The following is an 18889-nucleotide window of genomic DNA, read 5'->3' as shown; positions in this document are numbered from 1 at the left end:
TGATTAGTTCTTCCGCTCCTAGAGTACCTAAACTATAGAATTTATGTGAATAAACCAGTAGAAGTAGGCCTTTCAGTAGTTTTATAATCATTTGGTTTCCGGAATGATTGATTACCAATAGAAAGCAGTATTGGTAAACAATGAAAAAATTGCCAGTAATGTCTCAGCCCAGAAGCTTGGCAGATACCAGGAAATCCATCTTATACCAATCGCCATCCACAGGTTCAGGACAAAATCTACAGCAGTCAGCAGAGTAAGGCTTGAACAATTTTGACCAAAACCAGTCAACCACTGTTGCAGGGCAGTGAAGAGGAGTTGGAACTGGAGCCCCGAATCCTTGGACCAAACGTTCCGCTTCTGGGCTGCGTCTTTTGTGATACGTTCGAGTCACAGTTGCAACACCCAAGGGTTTGTTGGTTAGTTTCACTTTCCCGAACTTCCGCGGAGTTTGCCTGCTGCTCTCATTTACCGAAGGTTGTTTTCAGCGTAAGTCCTCGAGTTTTCCATCCACTTTAATTCACGAAGTGTCGAACAAGTTGTACCATTGCCGATTTCCTTTAGTGCTTTACCGGGTAGGAACGCCAGATCCACGCGGAAAAACAAATACAGGGGCGAATGGGACAGAACTCCAGTTCACAACTCGTCATGGAAAAAGAAAATGAAGGTTTTAAATTTCACATGCCGGGGATCTTGTATACTGCATCAATTTGGCAATTTTTATTTTGTGGGAAAGAACAACGAGCAGAGTATATGAAAAATCGAAAGTGAAAGTGCTGTCGCTCTTTAGAAAATAAGATGTAACTTGCTTTTCATGAATGTGTAAACAATCTTTAGTATGTGTTTTCCTTTGGTTATATTGTTAAAATGTTAGTGCGAACATAAAATATCTATTAGAGTAATTCAACAGGGATATAGGCCATTCGGCCCAACTAGTCCGAGCCGACCAGCGCAAATTTTTCCGTATGAATTCCAACTCCAAACACTTGGTTTCTAACCTAAATGATTCAAATGCTCATCTAGATACATATGCTGTCGGCGACCTAGCATCATTCACTCACTCCAGTAGGGTCTGAGGGTCGCTGCATGCACCATATACCACTGTTGCATTAAGTAATGATTGAACTTTTAGACTGATCCACCCTTTCCCACTCTGCGCCAGAGTCATAGGGTTACCGAAAGGGGCTGCATTGAAACAGGCATTTTGTCCCACTGAGACCATGCTGACCAGGCTAGGATGGGATAGGAATTTCAATGAATATAAATAGCTAGTGACCAACCACGGCACTTTGGGTCAGAACGTTTAAAAGGACCACATCCCGTGAGTGAAGGAAGTTGTAAATGTTTGACTCAAATTCTGAGAATGATCTTGCCTCCAGACTGAAAATCAGCGAATTTCAGATCACCATCAAGAGAAAATAATTGGATTACCTGGATTCGAGTTGAAGATCACTGATTATATGTCTAGGGTACAAAGAGTTTTTCTTTTTTTATGCAATCACATACTGTAAAACTAAAATACTACACGATCTGAATTTGGAGATCACAATGGTTTGGCTTCAGGCTCACTTGGTGAAATTTGCTGTGCTCCAGTTAACCACAGGGAGGCCTGCCCTGATCACTGCGCTCTCTTTCCCCCAGCAAGACTTCAATTCCTGTGCTGCTTCACTCACTGCAACCCCACTTCCCTTAGCCACATGTGCATCAGCATATTGATTATTTCCTTGTGAAATTTAACGCAAAACTTCACATCTTTGTGACAGGTTTACAATCTTGAAGCTTTGGAAATTACACCATGGAATTCTCTAAAAATAAATGGGTGAGTCCATTTTTTGAACCAGTTTATATATGAATCAATTACATGAAATATAATTAAGTGGAGGCAATGCAGCCCTGCAAGCCTGCTCCATCATTCCTTACCTCAAGCCTGCTATCCTACCTGATCACTGTATATTTTGATATGCATTCCTCTGAAAAATCGATCAATCTCCGCCTTGAATTTACTCAACTGCTGTGCATCAATGCTGGAGAATGCCAAAGGTTTATAATCTGCTGTGTAAAGAAATTCCTTATAGAATGAAGTTTCTAGACACTTACTATTGAACCTTGCCCCGGTTCTAAACTCCAGCACAAAGAAATGGCATCAACTCTGTCAATCACCCTCAGTACCCCGAATGAGCCATATCACATTCTACTGAACTCCGGGGAGTATAGAACATTATTACTCTCTCTTGCCTCAAAGGATAAATCCTTCTTTCCAGGAATCAGCTGAGTGATTTCACAAATTACTGTCTCCAGTGTTTAAATAGATCTTGTACTCTACTGAATACAACCCTTTTCTGGAGCACAAGTGCATAATGTCCTTTTTTTTAAAAACAGTGGAGTGTGTGTATGCTGGTGGACAGGTTAGTTCCCCACGCTTCAAGTTAGGATGACACAGTGCCTAAGGACAGGAGCAAAAATGCTCCCCAAATTCACCCAAATGGCCTTGTTCTTATTTGAAAGTTTTGCCTTTTGCTCAGAAGTAATGTTTTATTTTATCTCCCTGATCGAATCTATAATTTTAAAACTGTTTAACCAAATTCACTGGCAACTTTCAAACCACATGGAGTACAAATCATATTTAAACCACATACTGTAACTTTCCATTGTTGCTACTATTGGTAATGGTATCATTCCATTGTCACCAAATCCTGGAAATAACTACTAAATAGTTTTATTAGGTATCTTCACTTGAGGTACTGCCGTGGTTCATGCTGGTGGGGGAGGTGGATCGTTGCTTTGCTGCTGCTTGTGCATGGCAGGGTGAGCCGGTGGGGGGGGAGGGGATGTCTTTGGGGTTCTAACATTTAAATGTCATTCATTCTTTGGGGCACTGCTCTGTTTTCGTGGATGTTTACGAAGAAAAAGAATTTCAAGATGTATATTGTATACATTTCTCTGACATTAAATGTACCTATTGAAACATGGCTCGTCATTATCTTCTCAACAGTAATTAGAAATGCTCCCCAAAAATACAAACAAAAAATTACAATGAGCTTCCACAAGCCACAAAGAATTAATATACTGGATATTAAGATGATATTAGCTGAGACAGGAGTCTTGATTAAGACATCAGGAAAATTCTAACTTGTTTGGATGAAGTACCTTCTTTGTTCAAATTCCATGATTTTAAGTAGGTATTTTGCCACATTTTATATTTTTTTTGTATTTAGATTAGTTGGAATACAGCCTTAAGACAGAAGGCACATAGGTTTATCGGTGGCTTTGTGATTTCATCCAGTTAAACTTTACTTGGAAGCATTTAATTTAAAAAGCATAAAATAACTTACAAAGACGCAGTTTTTTAAATTTTCTTGGCGAAGAAGGAAATCACCTTTTGAATCTGGATGTGGTTGGTTTTATATTGTGTGTTGGGATTTGTTACATTATAGCTGTGGACAGGGGCTTCAGTGCAAATCACTGCAAAAGACAATTTGTTGGCAACATAACAACCATTGCCTCAGGATTGTGTAGAGACTTGTGAAATCATCAGCGAGTCTTGAAGTTACAAACGTCTGAAGCAGAGCTGAGAATACTACTTATAGCTATATCAAACTGTGTTTAGTAAGAAAATACGCTACAAGTATGCTCCTTATTCACATGTTGCTTCCTTTTCACAGGGCTTGCCTGTCAATCCACAGAACCAGGCCATGAATGAAGCCTCACAGCTGCAAATACTGAAACAGGAAATAGAAAAGTGCAAGGTCAGAACGCTGGGGTATTTTTTAATTACTATGAATATGAATTCAGGGCACTGTAAATCCGTTTGAGAAAATCTCTTTTTTTTCCAGTATTTCCAGTGAAACTACAAATGTACATTCCCAGATGCATATAATAATTATTACGAGTTTCAGAAAGTTACTGTGCAGTACAGCAAACATTTAGGAAGTGACATGGCATACTGTCCTTTACTGAAAGCTAGAAAAATATGAGCAGCACACACAAAATGCTGAGGACCTCAGCAGGTCAGGTAGCATCTATGGAAAAGAATACGGTTGACATTTCGGGCCGAGACCCTTCATTAGAACCTGATGATCTCGGCCTGAAACGTCAACTGTTTATTCATTTCCATAGACGGTGCCCGACCTGCTGAGTTCCTCCAGCACTTTGTGTGTGTTGCTCTGGATTTCCAGCATCTACTGAATCTCTTGTGGTTTAGAAAATTATGAGTAAGGAGAGGAAAGATGAAGGACAAAGGAGTTGAGAGCTTAGAAGTATGAGTGGTGATCACAGTGGAATGGATAAAGTTCTTGAATGATCGCAGGGTGGAAGCTGAGAGAGAGCTTCTCTTGACTGAAGAACCTAGAGCTGGTAGTTGTCACAGTCTCAGATTGAGGAATTGGCGAGACAGAACTGAGATTGGGAAACTGTTATGAATCTCTGGAATTCTCTGTCCCAGAGCACTGCTCATTTGTTGAATATAAATGAGTGCAAAGTGGAGAGACTACAAAGTCTAACAAAGTCAAGCAAGAAGGAGACAGCGACACATTAAATGATCTTATCAAATGGCAGGAGTGGTACTTGTGTACAGTAGACTGCTCCTGTTCTCCTTCTACTCTGACATTACATTATATTACACAATATGAGAAGCAATTTTCTTGCCCCTTATAGACTCTGACAGAGTTGATCAAAGTAGCAAGGAAGGAGTTTAAAGTCTATTTTTAATATGCTGAAACTCAATCAAAATTATCTCAGAGAGTCAGGTTGTCAGAAAAGTCTTCCACAACAGTTGTATGTATTAGATATGACGCTATGACAGATGAAAAAATATGATTAGAAGAATGGCAGGTCCTTGCCACTTTTCCTAAATCCAGTGGATTCCAGTTAATTGGGACACATCTTTGGTCCAATTAAGTGACTGCCCCAGTTAGCTGAAGATTCATGGAGATAGTTGAAAAGGTATGAAAAAAACAAACTACCATTTAACTGAGTCACAAATTATGTATTTAAATTAAATACAGAACAAATTAGAACATTACCAATGCTACTACAGTACTATAAAACTGTGCACTAGTTCCTAATAGTTATTAGTGGATGAATTCATCCAATGTACGCTGCTATGCTCTTTTGATTGACTATAAATGAACAAAATTAGCGCAGACACCTGGTGCGGATAATGAACTGCCATCATACAATGCAGCCTCCAAATCTTCATTTTAATTGTAACAGTCAAGCTGATTGTCGATAACTTCAAATTCTTTGTAGTCCCTAACTTTTCCAAGTAGTGACATTTTTACTCCCGGCTGTTTCTGACATCTCTAAGCCTGAATGCTTGAAACCGCAGTGAGCAAAACAGTTCTGAATTGACTTACTGCTTATTTCTAGCCAACTATCAGTGACAAAAATCACTGCTTTTTGAACATAAATACAGGCAACTCAGGCTATTTAAAAACTGCTTGCTCCAAGCACGGCGTAGTGTCTAATGGCCACACAATTGCTTGCGACTGATGCCAGTTAGAAACTGTTTGGCAACAGTCCCCTGACCCAGTTAAGCATCATATTGTCCCAAATAAATGAAGTGATTTCTGGCTATTTTCTCAATTAGTTTTTGTTCTTTTACAGTTGTCCCAAATAAGTGGCTGTCCCAATTACCCAATGGCTCAATTAACCAGAATCCACTGTATTTGCAATTTTGCAATTCACTTGGACAGCAAAAATGGTTCTTTAATTAAAAAACTATTTTATATTCTACCAGGGCCGTTATAATTTGATGTCAAAGGACAAGGATGACTTGTTTCGAGCAAAACTTGAATTTGAAGACCTGACAGCAAAATACAATGCCCAGATTCAAATGTACCAACGAAACTCTGAGGCTAACAAATCTGGAACTACAATTCAGGACCTGAACATGCAGGTTGACATTTTTATAGTTTGTATTTATTTTTATTTATGACCAACTTAATAACACTTAATATGAAGCAATAGTTTTTCCACTTTGTGCATGGTGCTTGTAAATCTGGTATTTGAACAAGGTGGTTTAATAATCAGGACAAGCAGAAATTGTGGATTAAACAGCAAGAAGATTCTGTTATAGTTCTTTAGGTTCCATTCTTGTTCTCCTGTTTACATCTCCCCAGATACCTGTCTACCTTTGCTTCCACCGAGTCATACCCAGACTTTCATCTTTGATCTCTATGCTTTTGGAAGAACCATCTTATTTTTGCTTTATATTAAATTAGGTTAATACTTCATCAGGATGACTGCAGAGACATGGTACGGTACGAGTGTGCCAGCTCTGTGTACCTATTACTGCTCAGGCTGCTGATCCTGTCTTACTCTGTATGTGGATTAACAAGTGACCAATGTAGGATTGTTGTGACTGGCTTCATTTGAGAGGCTTAGTTTTTATCAAATGTATGGAATAATGTTTGATTTGGGGGAAGTGGTTGCAATGAATGTAGATTTAATAGCAGTGCTCTAAACTGTGCAACCGTTTGGAGAAATGAAGAAGAGTTGTCTACACACAAAGCACATTCCTCCTGATTTTAAGGCAGGCTTGACAGGTGAGTGGTTTACTTTCTTGGCCTGTTATTTTTGTTTATTTGTACTGTAAGTACGTATGTTAAATACATCTAACATTGGCAGGAAGTCAACATGTACTTAAAAGAGAAATTAAATGGTGACACATTCTTTTCAAATCTTTTTATTGTTATATTATACAAAAGAAATAACATGAGTACATTGAAGTAACAACACTTACAATGTCTCAAAAAAGACATTATCTTAAAGATTGAAAAAAAATTGTGATAACAAAAAAAACCTACTAAGCAGAAAAAGTGGGGAAAAAAAGAACCCATTAGGCGTACAACCCCGGAGCCATGCGTCATACAAAAAGCTTCTAAATCTAAACATCAAACCTCCAGTAAGAAAAGAAAATATACCAAAAAATTTACAATTAGATCGTGGAAAACATCTATCAATTAGCTCAAATGATAATAACGAGCAAATGAGCCCCATCTTTTCTCAAAATCAAATAAAGGTTCAAAGGTTCGACTTCTAATTTTCTCCAAACTAAGATATAGCATCACTTGAGAGAACCATTGTGACAAAGTGGGAACTGATGTATCCTTCCACTTCAACAAAATGGCCCTCCTAGCTATCAATGTAACAAATGCAACAACATGTTGGTCAGACACAGAAGTACCATGAATATTTTGAGGAATTATTCCAAAAAGCATGGTTAATTTATTAGGTTGTAGATTGGTGACCCATTAATTAATAGGTAGCACGGTAGCTCAGCAGTTACTGTAACAGTGCCAGCAACCCAGGTTCGATTTCGCTGCTGTGTAAGAAGTTTGTACATTCTCCCCATGTCCACATGGGTTTCCTCTGGGCACTCCAGTTTCCTCCCACATTCCAAAGACGTAAGGGTTAGTAGGCTAATTGGTCACATGGGTGTAATTGTGTGGCGTGGGCTTGTTGGGCCAGAAGGGCCTGTTACCGTGCTGTATCTCAAAATAAGCATACATACAAACAAATAAATAAATAAAATGATGAACGAATGAATAAACAAACAAATAAACTTACTTTTTATGCAGTTCAGTGGCTGATCTTACAAGGGGAGCACCTTCACTGAAGCTGTTTCTCAGATTAGGACTGAGATTTTCTGGAATTACTTTCTGGTCACTTCTGCTTGTTACTTTTGGCAGAATGAAAATGCTCAGTTGTCATAAATTACAGGAACAGATTGGTATGTATGGTGCTCTCTACTGTATGCAGCTCTAGAATATGCTTCATCAAAGAAGGAAGTCTGTAGTCTGAACTCACTAAAACTACCTCATAGAATTCAGTACTTTTATTGATCTATGTTTGCTCTTTGGCAGGAGAAATTGAATGAAGAGGAGAAAAAAATTGAGAATGTTATCAAGCAGCAGAATACAGTAAAGGAGAAGTTAACAAAACTCAGAGAGCAGAAAACAATGTTGGAGAGGCAGGTCAAGGTAAGACAGAAACAGAGTTCTGTTAGTTGACCAAAAGTCATAGAGAAAAGTTGTCTCTGCGCAATGGTCAGGATCGACTAATCACATAAGACAACTATCTTGGTGATGACCTGCACTGGCAGGTGCCCATGAATTGTGACCTGGGATCATGGTGGGTAGTGGTATGAGCAAAAATAAGAAGCAACAATTTGAAGGTCAGAGGAAACCAATGGCGTGTGCGAGACGTCTGGAGTTACATTGAAGTAGTTTGGAGAGAAGAAATTCTCCCAGGAGATTCTCTCTCAATGATTTCTAGTACTCTGCATGCATACATTGAATAATTGTCTTACATAATTGGACTTTCCTTGTGGATACTGTTCCCTCTAAGCTGTATGGGTACTCAGCCACGCGGTAACCGAAATGTTCCCGTGCACGTAGTCTTTGTTGCCACGCAAGTGGAATTGGAGCTAGAGAACATTTACGAAATGTGATTTTCTTTCTATTTCATTATACCCTTCAATTAATGAATAAAACCAAAAGTATATGATTTTTCCATTTTCATTCTAAATTTTCATAGTAGAGTTGTACAGTTTTCAGGCCTGTAAACATTTCCTGCTCAGAGCAATGGTTAGTTCATGCAACCGTAAAAAAAGATTAGAGGGAACGTTGCTTGCAGATAATACTTTGCACAGATGTCTCATTAAGAACAATCTGGCCAATCACAGCCTCTAATATTGGGCTATATGTCTTAATAATCTCCTGTCAATGTATTAATGAAAAGATACGTTTACATAAGTGCTACACTCTTGTTTTCCATGTTAATCACATTCACATTTGGGCTTTCTATAGGTTTCTTCATGTATGCCTGAGAAAAAATGGGTTTTTGCTGGCCAAGAAACAGAAAAGATTAAACAGGAAGTAAAATTTGATGTCAAGCCAAAGATACAATATCCAATCAAAGGGGGATGTGCCCTGATCACTTTTGATGATGTCAAAGGTAGGATACTTCTCCTCATCAGTAAGTTTAGGGAAACGGGATGAATTATAACAATCACTACCAGCGCCAATTCAATCCAGATTCTGGTGAGCAAGGTTAAAGTGTTAAACACTGAATGTGGAGTTAGCTCATTGTTACACTCATTTTGTTCCCAGTATGGAGAAGACTGTTTACATTCTGCCTGTAACTGTCCCAGAGAAACATTGTAAATGCATTGCTAAATCAAATACAAAAGATCCTGATCTCAGGGCATTTCCTCAATGTTAACATCTTATGATGTAGACATTTCTGGCAAGACCAAAATTTGTTGCCCATTCCTTGTTGCCCTTGACAAGTTGGTGCTGAACCATCGTCTTAAACAGCTACAATCCTTCTGATGAAGCTAAGAAAGGAGTAGAAGCACTTATGTTAATGACGAATGAACGATCAGCAATATGCTTCCAAGTCAGGATTCTGTTCGACTTGGAGGAGGATCTTCAGTTTGTGGTGTTTCCTCGCAGCAGGTCCTTTGTCCGTCCTGGTGGTAGAGGTCACATGTTTGCAATCTGCTGCTGGAGCTGCTGGGTGAGTAATGAGCCAAATAACAAGAGTGCATCTTGTCAATAAGATGAACTACAGCTACTGTTTTGGGTAGTGCATACGGTACTTATTAAGCAGGCTGCTTTCCCCTGGATGGGGTCAAGCTTACTGGGTGTTGAATGAGATGCAGCTGTCAGAGAATTGGAAAGTATCACATTACGCTCCTGACATGTGGTTGGTGGAAAGACTCGGAGGTGTCAGGAGGTGAGTTATTTACCACAGGATACTCAGCCTTCCTCTTGCAGTTACAATATTTACACGTTGGGTTTCTGCTTTAACATTAGCTTAAAGATTAGCTTTATTTGTCCCATGTATATTGAAACATCCAGTGAAATGTGTTGTTGCATCAAATCAAGTCAGGTAGGATTGTGCTGGGAATCCCGCAGTGAGTGATGACTGCCCCCAGGATGCTGTGTTGGAGGATTTGGTGATGGTAAAGCTTATGAATATTGAGGATAGGTAGTGATCCTGAATTCTATTAACCAATATGACAGAATGAATCTGTAATCTAGTAGAACTTCTTATTCACCATCTGGCACACCAAGTGACGATTGCACACTTTCCGAACACTTGCCAGGACTCCCATCCCAGCACTCCTTTTAAAGTTACTAGTCCCTCAATCCTGCACTCTCTTTAAACTTACCAATAAGATGGAGTATGACTCTGTAACCTCTGACAAAAAGCAAATTTGAAATGTATTGGAATATAGATAAAATAACATCTGACAGGCCAGATGATTTGCAGGCCCAGCACTGACAAAGTCCTGAAAATGGCAAATTAATAAGGTTATACTATATTAAGGGTTAGAAATTCAGTTGCAATAAACACAGCTTTCTGTAGTGGCTGTTTGAGATTTTTTTTATTGAAGTTGATCTAACTGTAACTCTGAAACAGATTAAATGCACAGACTATCTTTCACATTTCCTGCAAGTGACCAGAAAACACTTTCTACCCATTGTGGTTTTCATTGTATTACCTGGAAGTACCTATAACTACAACCAGAAGCATCAAACTTACATTTTATAAGTCTTTAAAATTGTTTTTTAAATTATTATTACAGTTGCTAGCAAGATATTGGAGATGGGATATCACAAGATTGAACTTGGAGAGTGTTCAATTAATATAGAAGCTCATCCAGTGAAGCTGCCGACAGTGGAAGAAATTGAAGTAAGTCTGATTGTTGCCTGCAGATCATCCTCCCAGTGAAACCGGAGCCTATTCTCACCAACAGAACCTTTCCCATTATTGGTCCTTGTCCCAATAATTTTGCCTTCTGTTTTCTGGTTATAAGTTGGGATCAATATCATATATCAGAGCCAGTTAAGTAGTTTGGTTACTTGTATCTTGCATGTGTACATTGGCCATAAAGAAGGGCACAAGTGTAAGGTAGTGTCCTTTGCTATGCTGCCAAAATACTCTTCAATTTATCTGCATCTGGTTGAGTACAATGTTCTGTCCAGTGCTATGCCCTAATAGGTGAGCCTGCCCTCATTTCATCCCATGGTTGGCATGAAAGCACTTCAACAATGAATATTAAGGATTAGAAACACAGCTACACTAAACATACCCTTGAAATTTGTTTCAATTAAAATCAGCAATTACTTTTTCCCCCAAGCTCCTGCAACTTCCTTCGAGTGTTAACCGTTGGTGCCCCACTCCCTTTCCTTATTTAAAAGCTACATCTTGCTGGCACCATCTAGTGGTGTGTGATCAGCTTTCATCAGTACACTGAAGGCACCTAGGTCTGTCAGTTATAATGAGCCCTCAGCTGTCATTCAGTTAGTAATTCCAAAAAGGGAGGGTTGTAGATTCCTCTCCGGACAGATGATGAATGGAAAAATCTATGCTGCCCTTCGCTGCACCGCATTCGGAACTCTCCAGAGTCAGAGATATTGTCTTACGGATGAGTTGTTAAACTGAGGTCTCATCTACTCAAGATTCAGTGCTACTTTTTCAAAAGAGTGCAGTGGAGTTATCTCTGTGCTTTCACAATTTTTAGCTGCCAATTAAAACCACAAAAAGAAATTATCCAGCTACTGTCATACTGTCGTTTGAGGGAGTCTATACTTGGAAGATATATTTCATATGTTAGAGCTGTAGCCCACTTAGTTCCATCATGTATAATGCTGATTATTTACAGAGCTTATTGCTTCCACAAAATCCTGAAGGAACTCAGCAGGTCAGGCAGCAGAAATAAGCCTGAAGTATTGACCGTTTATTTCCCTCCATAGCTGCTGCCTGACCTGCTGAGTTCCTCCAGGATTTTGCGTGTGTGTTACACTTGAGTGTGGAGATGCTGGCAACAAAGACTGCTGTTGGCTGGGTTGGGCTGTTTGTCAACATGTGGAGTAGATGCTGCATGTTCACTACAATGGGCTGGGCTCTGCCAAACAAAGGTTCAGTTGCTATATATTGACGCTATCATAATATATCCTGTGGCGATTCCGGATCCCAGCCTGTCAGCCACTATAGAATGGATATTAAGTTGCAATCTCTCGTGAGTTTTATGTGGTCAGTTAATGGCTCTGACCTGTGCTGAATCTGCCATCTGTCTCCATGAAGTAAGAAAATCGATACTGAAAATTATGAACTCTTCCTGCAGATTCAGACCAAAGTTTGCAAATACAGAGTGCTGGTTTCAGACGTCCCAAAGTTTCTTCCAACTGACCAGTTGCTGGACAAGTTAGAACTCCATTTCAGCAAATTCAAAAACAATGGAGGAGAAGTGGACAATATTGAGTTCTTGGAAGATTCTGGAAATGTGGTGATCAAATTTGTTGATTGTGGAGGTAAGTTATTAAAAGTAATGTTTTCTGAAAATCTATGCCTGTATCCTTGATATTATTAATCTTTCATTGATGACTGTTCACAGATTTTTACTGAGCTTCGTGCTGAGGGATGACCTGGTTCTGGTTCTTCTTAAGCCCATCACCGCTTTCACTAAAGGACTTCATATGTCTTCCACATGAAGACCCTTTCTCCTTCAGGGTTGAGGTCTTTGGAGCTTCTGTTGGCATTTCTGTAGCTCTGGGTTTTTATGGGATGGGGTTGCTAGCTCCATGCCCAATCCTCCTCCTTTCACAGCCAGGTTTGGAACCGTCCATGGTGGAGTTGGCGACCTGATAGAAATATACAGAATTATGAGAGGGATAGATAAGATAGATAGTCTTTTTCTGAGGGTGGGAATGTCAAATACTAGAGGACATAGTTTTAAGGTGAGGGAGGAAAAGAGATTTACAAGGCAAGTTTTTTACACGGAGAGTGATATGTACCTGGAATGCATTGCCAATGGAAGTGGAGGAAGCAGATGTGACAGCGGTGCTTACGAGATGCAGACAGCCAGAGAGTGGCGGGATATAGACTATGTGCAGGCAGGTGGGATTAGTTGAAATTGTCAGCATAGAAGCTGTTGGCTGAAAGGCATGTTCTTGTGCTGTGCTGTCTTAAAAAGCTCACGAGTATCTTTGACCAACATTGTTTCCAGCTTTTCACCCTTTCAAGAATGCCTTCACTTTTTTAGAATCGCATTTGCCTACTGGTCTTGTGAGGAGCTGAGACTGCTTACAACAGTCCAAAAAGCAGTTGTGAAGGTTTTATTTAAGCTCAGTTATGTTAGTTTATATTAGGTATTCCTCTGAACTACATTTGTAAAGCCAGTTGGAATATCCTACCGTGCCAAAAATGCGATATAAATAAACAGTCAACGTTTCCCATCAAGAACCTTCATCAGGACTGGAAAGAAAGGGAGAAGAAGCCAGAATGAGAAGGTGGGGAGGGAGTACAAGTTAGAAGGTGATACGTGATGCCAGGTGAGGGGGTAGATGGGTGGGAGAGGGGGAATGAAATGAGAAGCTGGGAGTGATAGGTGGAAAGGGTAAAGGGCCAGGTAGGAGTTCCTGGTGCCCACCTATTTTAATTCTACTACCCATTTCCATTCCAACATGTCTGTCCAAGGCCTCCTCTACTACCATAGTGAGGTCACTCTCAGGTTGGAGGAGCAACACCTCATATTCTGTCCAGGTAGCCTCTAACCTGACGTCATGAACATTGATTTCTTTAACTTCCAGTAATTTCTCCTCACTCTAGCTTCTCTCTTTTTCCATTCCCCTTCTGGCTCCCCTCTTACCCCTTCTCTTCTCCTCACCTGCTTATCACCTCCCTCTGGTGCCCCTCCTCCTTCCCTTTCTCCCATAGCTCACTCTCCTCTCCTATCAGATTCCTCCTTCTTCAGCCCTTTACCTTTTCCACTTATCACCTCCCAGCTTCTCACTTCATCCCCCTCTCCCCACCTTCTTATTGTGGCTTCCTCCTCCTTCCTTTCCAGTCCTGATGAAGGGTCTCGGCCTAAAACATCGACTGTTTATTCTCCTCCGTAGATGCGACCTTACCTGCTGAGTTCCTCCAGTATTTTGTGCGTGCTACTGTGATCCTGAATCTTGCGTCTGTCTTCAAAATTGAAGTGCATGAATTCTTCCTGCAGAATCAGACTCACGTATGCAAACACAGAGTGCACATCAGGCAGGTTGGGTGTTCTGGCCACAGGAAGGGATACACATTTGGTGATTTCCCCCCACCCCACCATCTTTTATTGTCATGTGCCTTGCTGCCAGATTACCCAGCAGCCTGACCTCTGGGTAATTTGCTGCCCTGGTGGGAGTGGGGAGCAAGTTGGAAGGAACAAGTGAAGGATATTGGAGACGTTAACAAAGTAATTGCAATGACACGGAAATACTTGCAAGACATTACCTGGATACCGAACGGTTTAATACATTTAATTTTTTTTGCAGTTGCTGAGAATTTGACAAATACAGAGTTTCATCGGGTGACATTTCGGGGATGTGACAAAACAGCCATTTTAAGGGTCTCACCATTTATTAACGGAGAAATTGTGCACATAAAGGTATAGAATTTACTTCTTATTTTATCAGGGTGATTGTAAATCATGTAAAATTATACCATATAGGAAAGCAAGAAGAAAATGCATGCATGATATATTTCTGATGGGTGTATTGAGTTTGTGGTTGTAAGTTTATATAGTAGAATTGACCATTTGGCAGGTAGAGGTGTTGATCAACTCTATGGCTGGAACAACTGATAGGAAGATCGAACACACATTTTAACATTGCCAGCATTTGATACTTTCTTTTCTATCACTTCAATCTGTTTGCACTATTGCTCTGGCTCACCTGATGGCACTCATGTTTCTCTGTCAGAAGGTTCCAGATTCAAATCCCACACCAGGAATTTGAGTTTGGAAATCTAGGCTAAACTCAATAATCTGATGAGGATTGCCTGCTCAGTGATAAGACCATAAAACAAAGAAGCAGAATTAGGCCATTCAGCCCATCATGTCTGCTCCGCCATTCCATCAAGGCTGATTTATTATCCCTCTCAACCCCATTCCCCTGCCTTATTTCTGTAACCTTTGACGCCCTGACTAATCAAGAACCTATCAGCCTCTGCTTTAAATATACTCAATGACTTTGCTTCCACAGCTGTATGTGGCAATGTATTCCCCAGATTCACAACTCTCTGGCTGAAGAAATCTCTCTTCATCTCTGTTCTGGAATGGGTGTCCCTCTATTCTGAGGCTGTGCCCTCTGGTCCTAGACTCACCACTGTAGGAAACAACCTCTCCACATACACTCTACCTTTTTTTTGTGTGTGTGCCATACTCTGCCAGAGCCTTGGTGACTACTTTTTCAAGTGGTTGTCTTGGAGGAAAGATTCTGTGAGTGGTCCCCCACGTCCTTCTCACAGCGCAGTTTTTTTTACGAGGCCGAGTTGCGAGCTCGACACTCAACCCGGCACGGATGGAAAGCATGCCCGGGAGCAGCCCGACTGGATTCGAACTCGGGAACCTTCACTCCGGAGTCCGTCGCTGATCTCGCTGTGCCACCAGCCAGCCTAGACCTTTCTGCCTCTGTCTAGACCTTTCAATATTCAACATGTTTCAATGAGATACCCCCACATTCTTCTAAATTCCAGCAAGTACAGGCCCAGAGCCATCAAATAGTTCTCATACGTTAATCCTTTCATTTCTGGGATCACCCTTGTGAACGTCCTCTGTACCCTCTCCAATGCCAGCACATCTTTTCATAAATAAGAGCCCCAAAACTGCTCACAATACTCCAACTGTTGTAATGTCTTTTGGTCAAGATTTTAAAATGGGGAAATCCCAGGACATTATTTTGAAAAATAGGGAAATTATCTCTGATCTCCTAATTCTATTTTATCATTCAATTTTTTGGTAAGGAATAATCATTTGGTTATGGGAGCTTGTTACATGAAAGTTTCATATTACCAATTTTACACTTGCGATTACAATTTCAAAGTTAATTGTCTATAAAACACCAGGATGACTGGAAAGGGATGCATAAAGTGTTAGGGAAATGTGCATCCTGTCCAAATACATGTGTGCTATATTTTTCACCTTTTTCTTTCATCTTGTTCATTCATCAACTATTAACATACGGATGAAAGAGTGTACTAGTTGAAGCTGGCTCAGCAAGCCAGAAAGAAAATGGGCAACATAATCAGTACAAATGGGGCAATGTTGGCAATGTCACAGCACCATAAGTGGTTCAAGTTACTTTCCACCCACTACATTATCTACCTTTTTCTTTCTCTTCAAAATACTGCCTAACTTGCTTCCGCTTTGTGCTATACACTGCTGCTATACTTGCCTGCTGCACTCCGGACAACTTACACATTGTGTTATTTTCTGTTCTATCCTCAGGTAAACGAAGTTATTTCTAAAAAGAGTGTGCTGCTTACTGGAATTCCAGATATACTGGATGAAGAGCAGCTTAAAGACTTCCTGGAGATTCATTTTCAGAAACTGAGAAATGGAGGCGGGGAGGTGGATGCGATCACATATGTCCCTCAGGGGAAAAGTGCATTAGCTTGGTTTGAGACAGACTGATCATTAACGTAATGTATTCATTAACATAATATCTTAAGGTGTTATGAAAGGAATACAAGCGTGTTAAATATTACTTCGGAATGGCTAACTTCTTCTCATATTTGATTTTTAGATAATGTTAGTGTCCATATTACCCAACTGGACTATAATGTGTCTGTCAAAGGAGTGTGCTGGGAACCAGCCATAGCATGGGCCTATCCCTCTCCCAGCCTGGCCAGTACTTAAAAATACGTTAAAGATGAATGTACACATCTAATATGTGCACCTGGTTAAGGTGTGTTTTCAAAATGTTTCAAAATTAAATTCATGCTGGTGGGTGGTTTGATATTAAACTGGGGAAAAGGACGTGCAGTTCTTCCCTCTATCTGAAGAGCATAAGACTCACAGTAGTTGTGAGGCGAAATTATTTTCTCCAGAACCATTGCTATAGGCACCATAAAGCCATTAGGAATGTGTTCTGCCTTTCCCTGTGGGCTGTTGACATAATTATGACCCAACTGTCTTGTAATGTTAGGTACTTTTTACTCCCGGTGAACAAAACGAGATGGCAGAGAGTCTAAATTGGAACAAATGCCCATTGTGATGCCCAGAATAAGTATATAAGTATCCCTCAGTGATTTTGCTTTGATACCCTCATTGTTGGCTGCCTTTATATTTATAGACCATGTTGCAATAAAATATAGGACTAGTCATTATGGTCCAATTACGGGACTTGAGTCTCAGGTGGACCTAATTCTGGTGAATGCAGTAAAACTAACTGTAAACTCCAAAATCTCTCTCAGCTATGCAAGCCCCACTTCTTTGTTATTTCTGAAGTTAATCTCACCACCATTCATGGTTAAGGGCCTAAGCTCTGGAATTTTTTCCCTCACTTCCTCTGCCTCTCCCCTTTTAGGACACTTCCATCTGAAAAAGATTCATAGGTACCCAGCTCGAAGGGCTTGACTACCATTGGGCTATTAATGTTAATACTCCAGCTTAATATCTTAAGATATACATAGTTTGCATTTTTGCAGATAAAATTTATCTTTTGGTGACTTTATGCTATATCCGTTTATGTTGGTGAAGGCGTTACAGAGTTTTGTGGTCAGGACAGCTGTTGGAACTCAGAAGGTCAGGCAGCATCTATGGAGAGGAATAGCAGTCAACATTTCAGGCCGAGATCCTTTCATCAGAACTGGAAAGGACGGGGACGAAACCAGAATAAGAAGAATGGGGTGGAGGGAAGGAGTAAAATCTGGCAGGTGATAGGTGAAACCAGGTGAGGGGGAAGGTGGGTGGGTGAGGGGGAGAATGAAGTAAGAAGCTGGGAGCTGATAGGTGGAAGAGGTAAAGGGCTGAAAAAGAAGGAATCTGATAGTAGAGGACAAAGAAAGGGGAATGAGAAGGGGAACCAGAGGGAGGTGATGGGCAGCTGAGCAGAAGAAATTGGAAGAGAGGGTAACCAGAATGGGGAATGGAAAAAAAGAGAGTGGGGGGGGGAAGAGAAGAGGAGTAATCCCCAGAAGTTAGAGGAATCGATGTTCATTGCCATTAGGTTGGAGGCTACCCAAATGGAATATGATATGAATTTCTAGAGTGCTCAATAGTTCCATTTAATATCAGAGGATGTATATAGTATACAACCTGAAATTTTTACTCTCTGCAGACATCCACAAAACAGAAAAAAAACCCAAAGAATGAATGACAAAAAAAAGTTAGAACTCCAAAGCCCCCTCTGCCCCCTCGCGTGCACAAACAGCATCTACCCTCCCCCCCTTCCCGCCCCCATTTACCAAGCTATAGCACAGCCCGTAAAGAGAGACCACGATCTGCAGTACAACAAAAACTGTTGTTCACCTGATGATTTGACAGGTCACAGGCTCTCTCTTTCTCACTAACAAGAGACAGCTGTCACCACAGCGAGAGGGGAGAGCAACAATTCAGTGGCTTAGCAACATCTTAACTGTTGCCAGTGACCTAGAAATGGTGGGTGTAACATTCCCATTCTGGGAAAAATCAATTTCAACTTCATAATGTCAAAAATCACCACTTAATGTTATTAAATTTCTAGGTACCTATATAAATCTCTCTGAAAAAAGCTTTTGGTCATCGATCTTAATAACTTCTCATGTTACTCGATGTCTGATTGTCTTTGCATTTAAACTCTTGTGAAGTGCCTTCGGACCTTCTTCTATAGACCTCATACAAATAAAAGTTGTTTATTTTGAACAGAGGTTTGTGATTTTCTATTAATATACATACAGTTACACATGCAAACACAAGTGACCATTTTAAGGTTTATAATCAATATCAGGGGCATCTGTTAGTCTTGCGAGACCATGGATCTGCGCCTGGAAAGTCTTCACTCTCCAGGGCGCAGGCCTGGGCAAGGTTGTATGGAAGACCAGCAGTTGCTCATGCTGCAAGTCTCCCCTCTCCAGGACACCA

General features: G+C 40.4%; 1 protein-coding gene across 3 annotated transcripts; it reads left to right on the top strand.

Annotated features, from left to right (window-relative positions):
* Positions 1 to 382: 382 nt before the first annotated feature.
* ifi35 (interferon-induced protein 35) lies at positions 383 to 18670 on the top strand. 3 transcript variants are annotated; one of them, XM_072249708.1, is made up of 10 exons: positions 383 to 486; positions 1761 to 1816; positions 3660 to 3743; positions 5735 to 5893; positions 7863 to 7979; positions 8808 to 8955; positions 10595 to 10701; positions 12137 to 12323; positions 14322 to 14434; positions 16274 to 18670. In XM_072249708.1, exons 2-10 carry the CDS (start codon positions 1793 to 1795, stop codon positions 16457 to 16459), a joined length of 1125 nt encoding a protein of 374 aa, XP_072105809.1. In that variant the 5' UTR covers positions 383 to 486; positions 1761 to 1792; the 3' UTR covers positions 16460 to 18670. The 3 variants fall into 3 exon arrangements, with proteins under 3 accessions (XP_072105809.1, XP_072105810.1, XP_072105811.1); XM_072249709.1 differs by lacking the exon at positions 383 to 486 and adding an exon at positions 552 to 664; XM_072249710.1 differs by lacking the exon at positions 383 to 486 and adding an exon at positions 1322 to 1466.
* The last annotated feature ends 219 nt before the right edge of the window (positions 18671 to 18889 follow it).

The sequence above is a fragment of the Mobula birostris genome, chromosome X (genome assembly GCF_030028105.1).
Source record: "Mobula birostris isolate sMobBir1 chromosome X, sMobBir1.hap1, whole genome shotgun sequence".
In the NCBI taxonomy this organism is placed as follows: Eukaryota; Metazoa; Chordata; class Chondrichthyes; order Myliobatiformes; family Myliobatidae; genus Mobula; species Mobula birostris.
This window is presented reverse-complemented; position numbering and strand designations above follow the sequence as displayed.

Bases quoted from the DNA above. Each gene is read 5' to 3' on its own strand.
- ifi35 (XM_072249708.1), top strand. From the start codon at position 1,793: ATGGAATTCTCTAAAAATAAATGG. The intron at 1,817-3,659 runs GTGAGTCCATTT...TCCTTTTCACAG, and splicing joins AATTCTCTAAAAATAAATGG to GGCTTGCCTGTCAATCCACA. The intron at 14,435-16,273 runs GTATAGAATTTA...TTCTATCCTCAG, and splicing joins GAGAAATTGTGCACATAAAG to GTAAACGAAGTTATTTCTAA.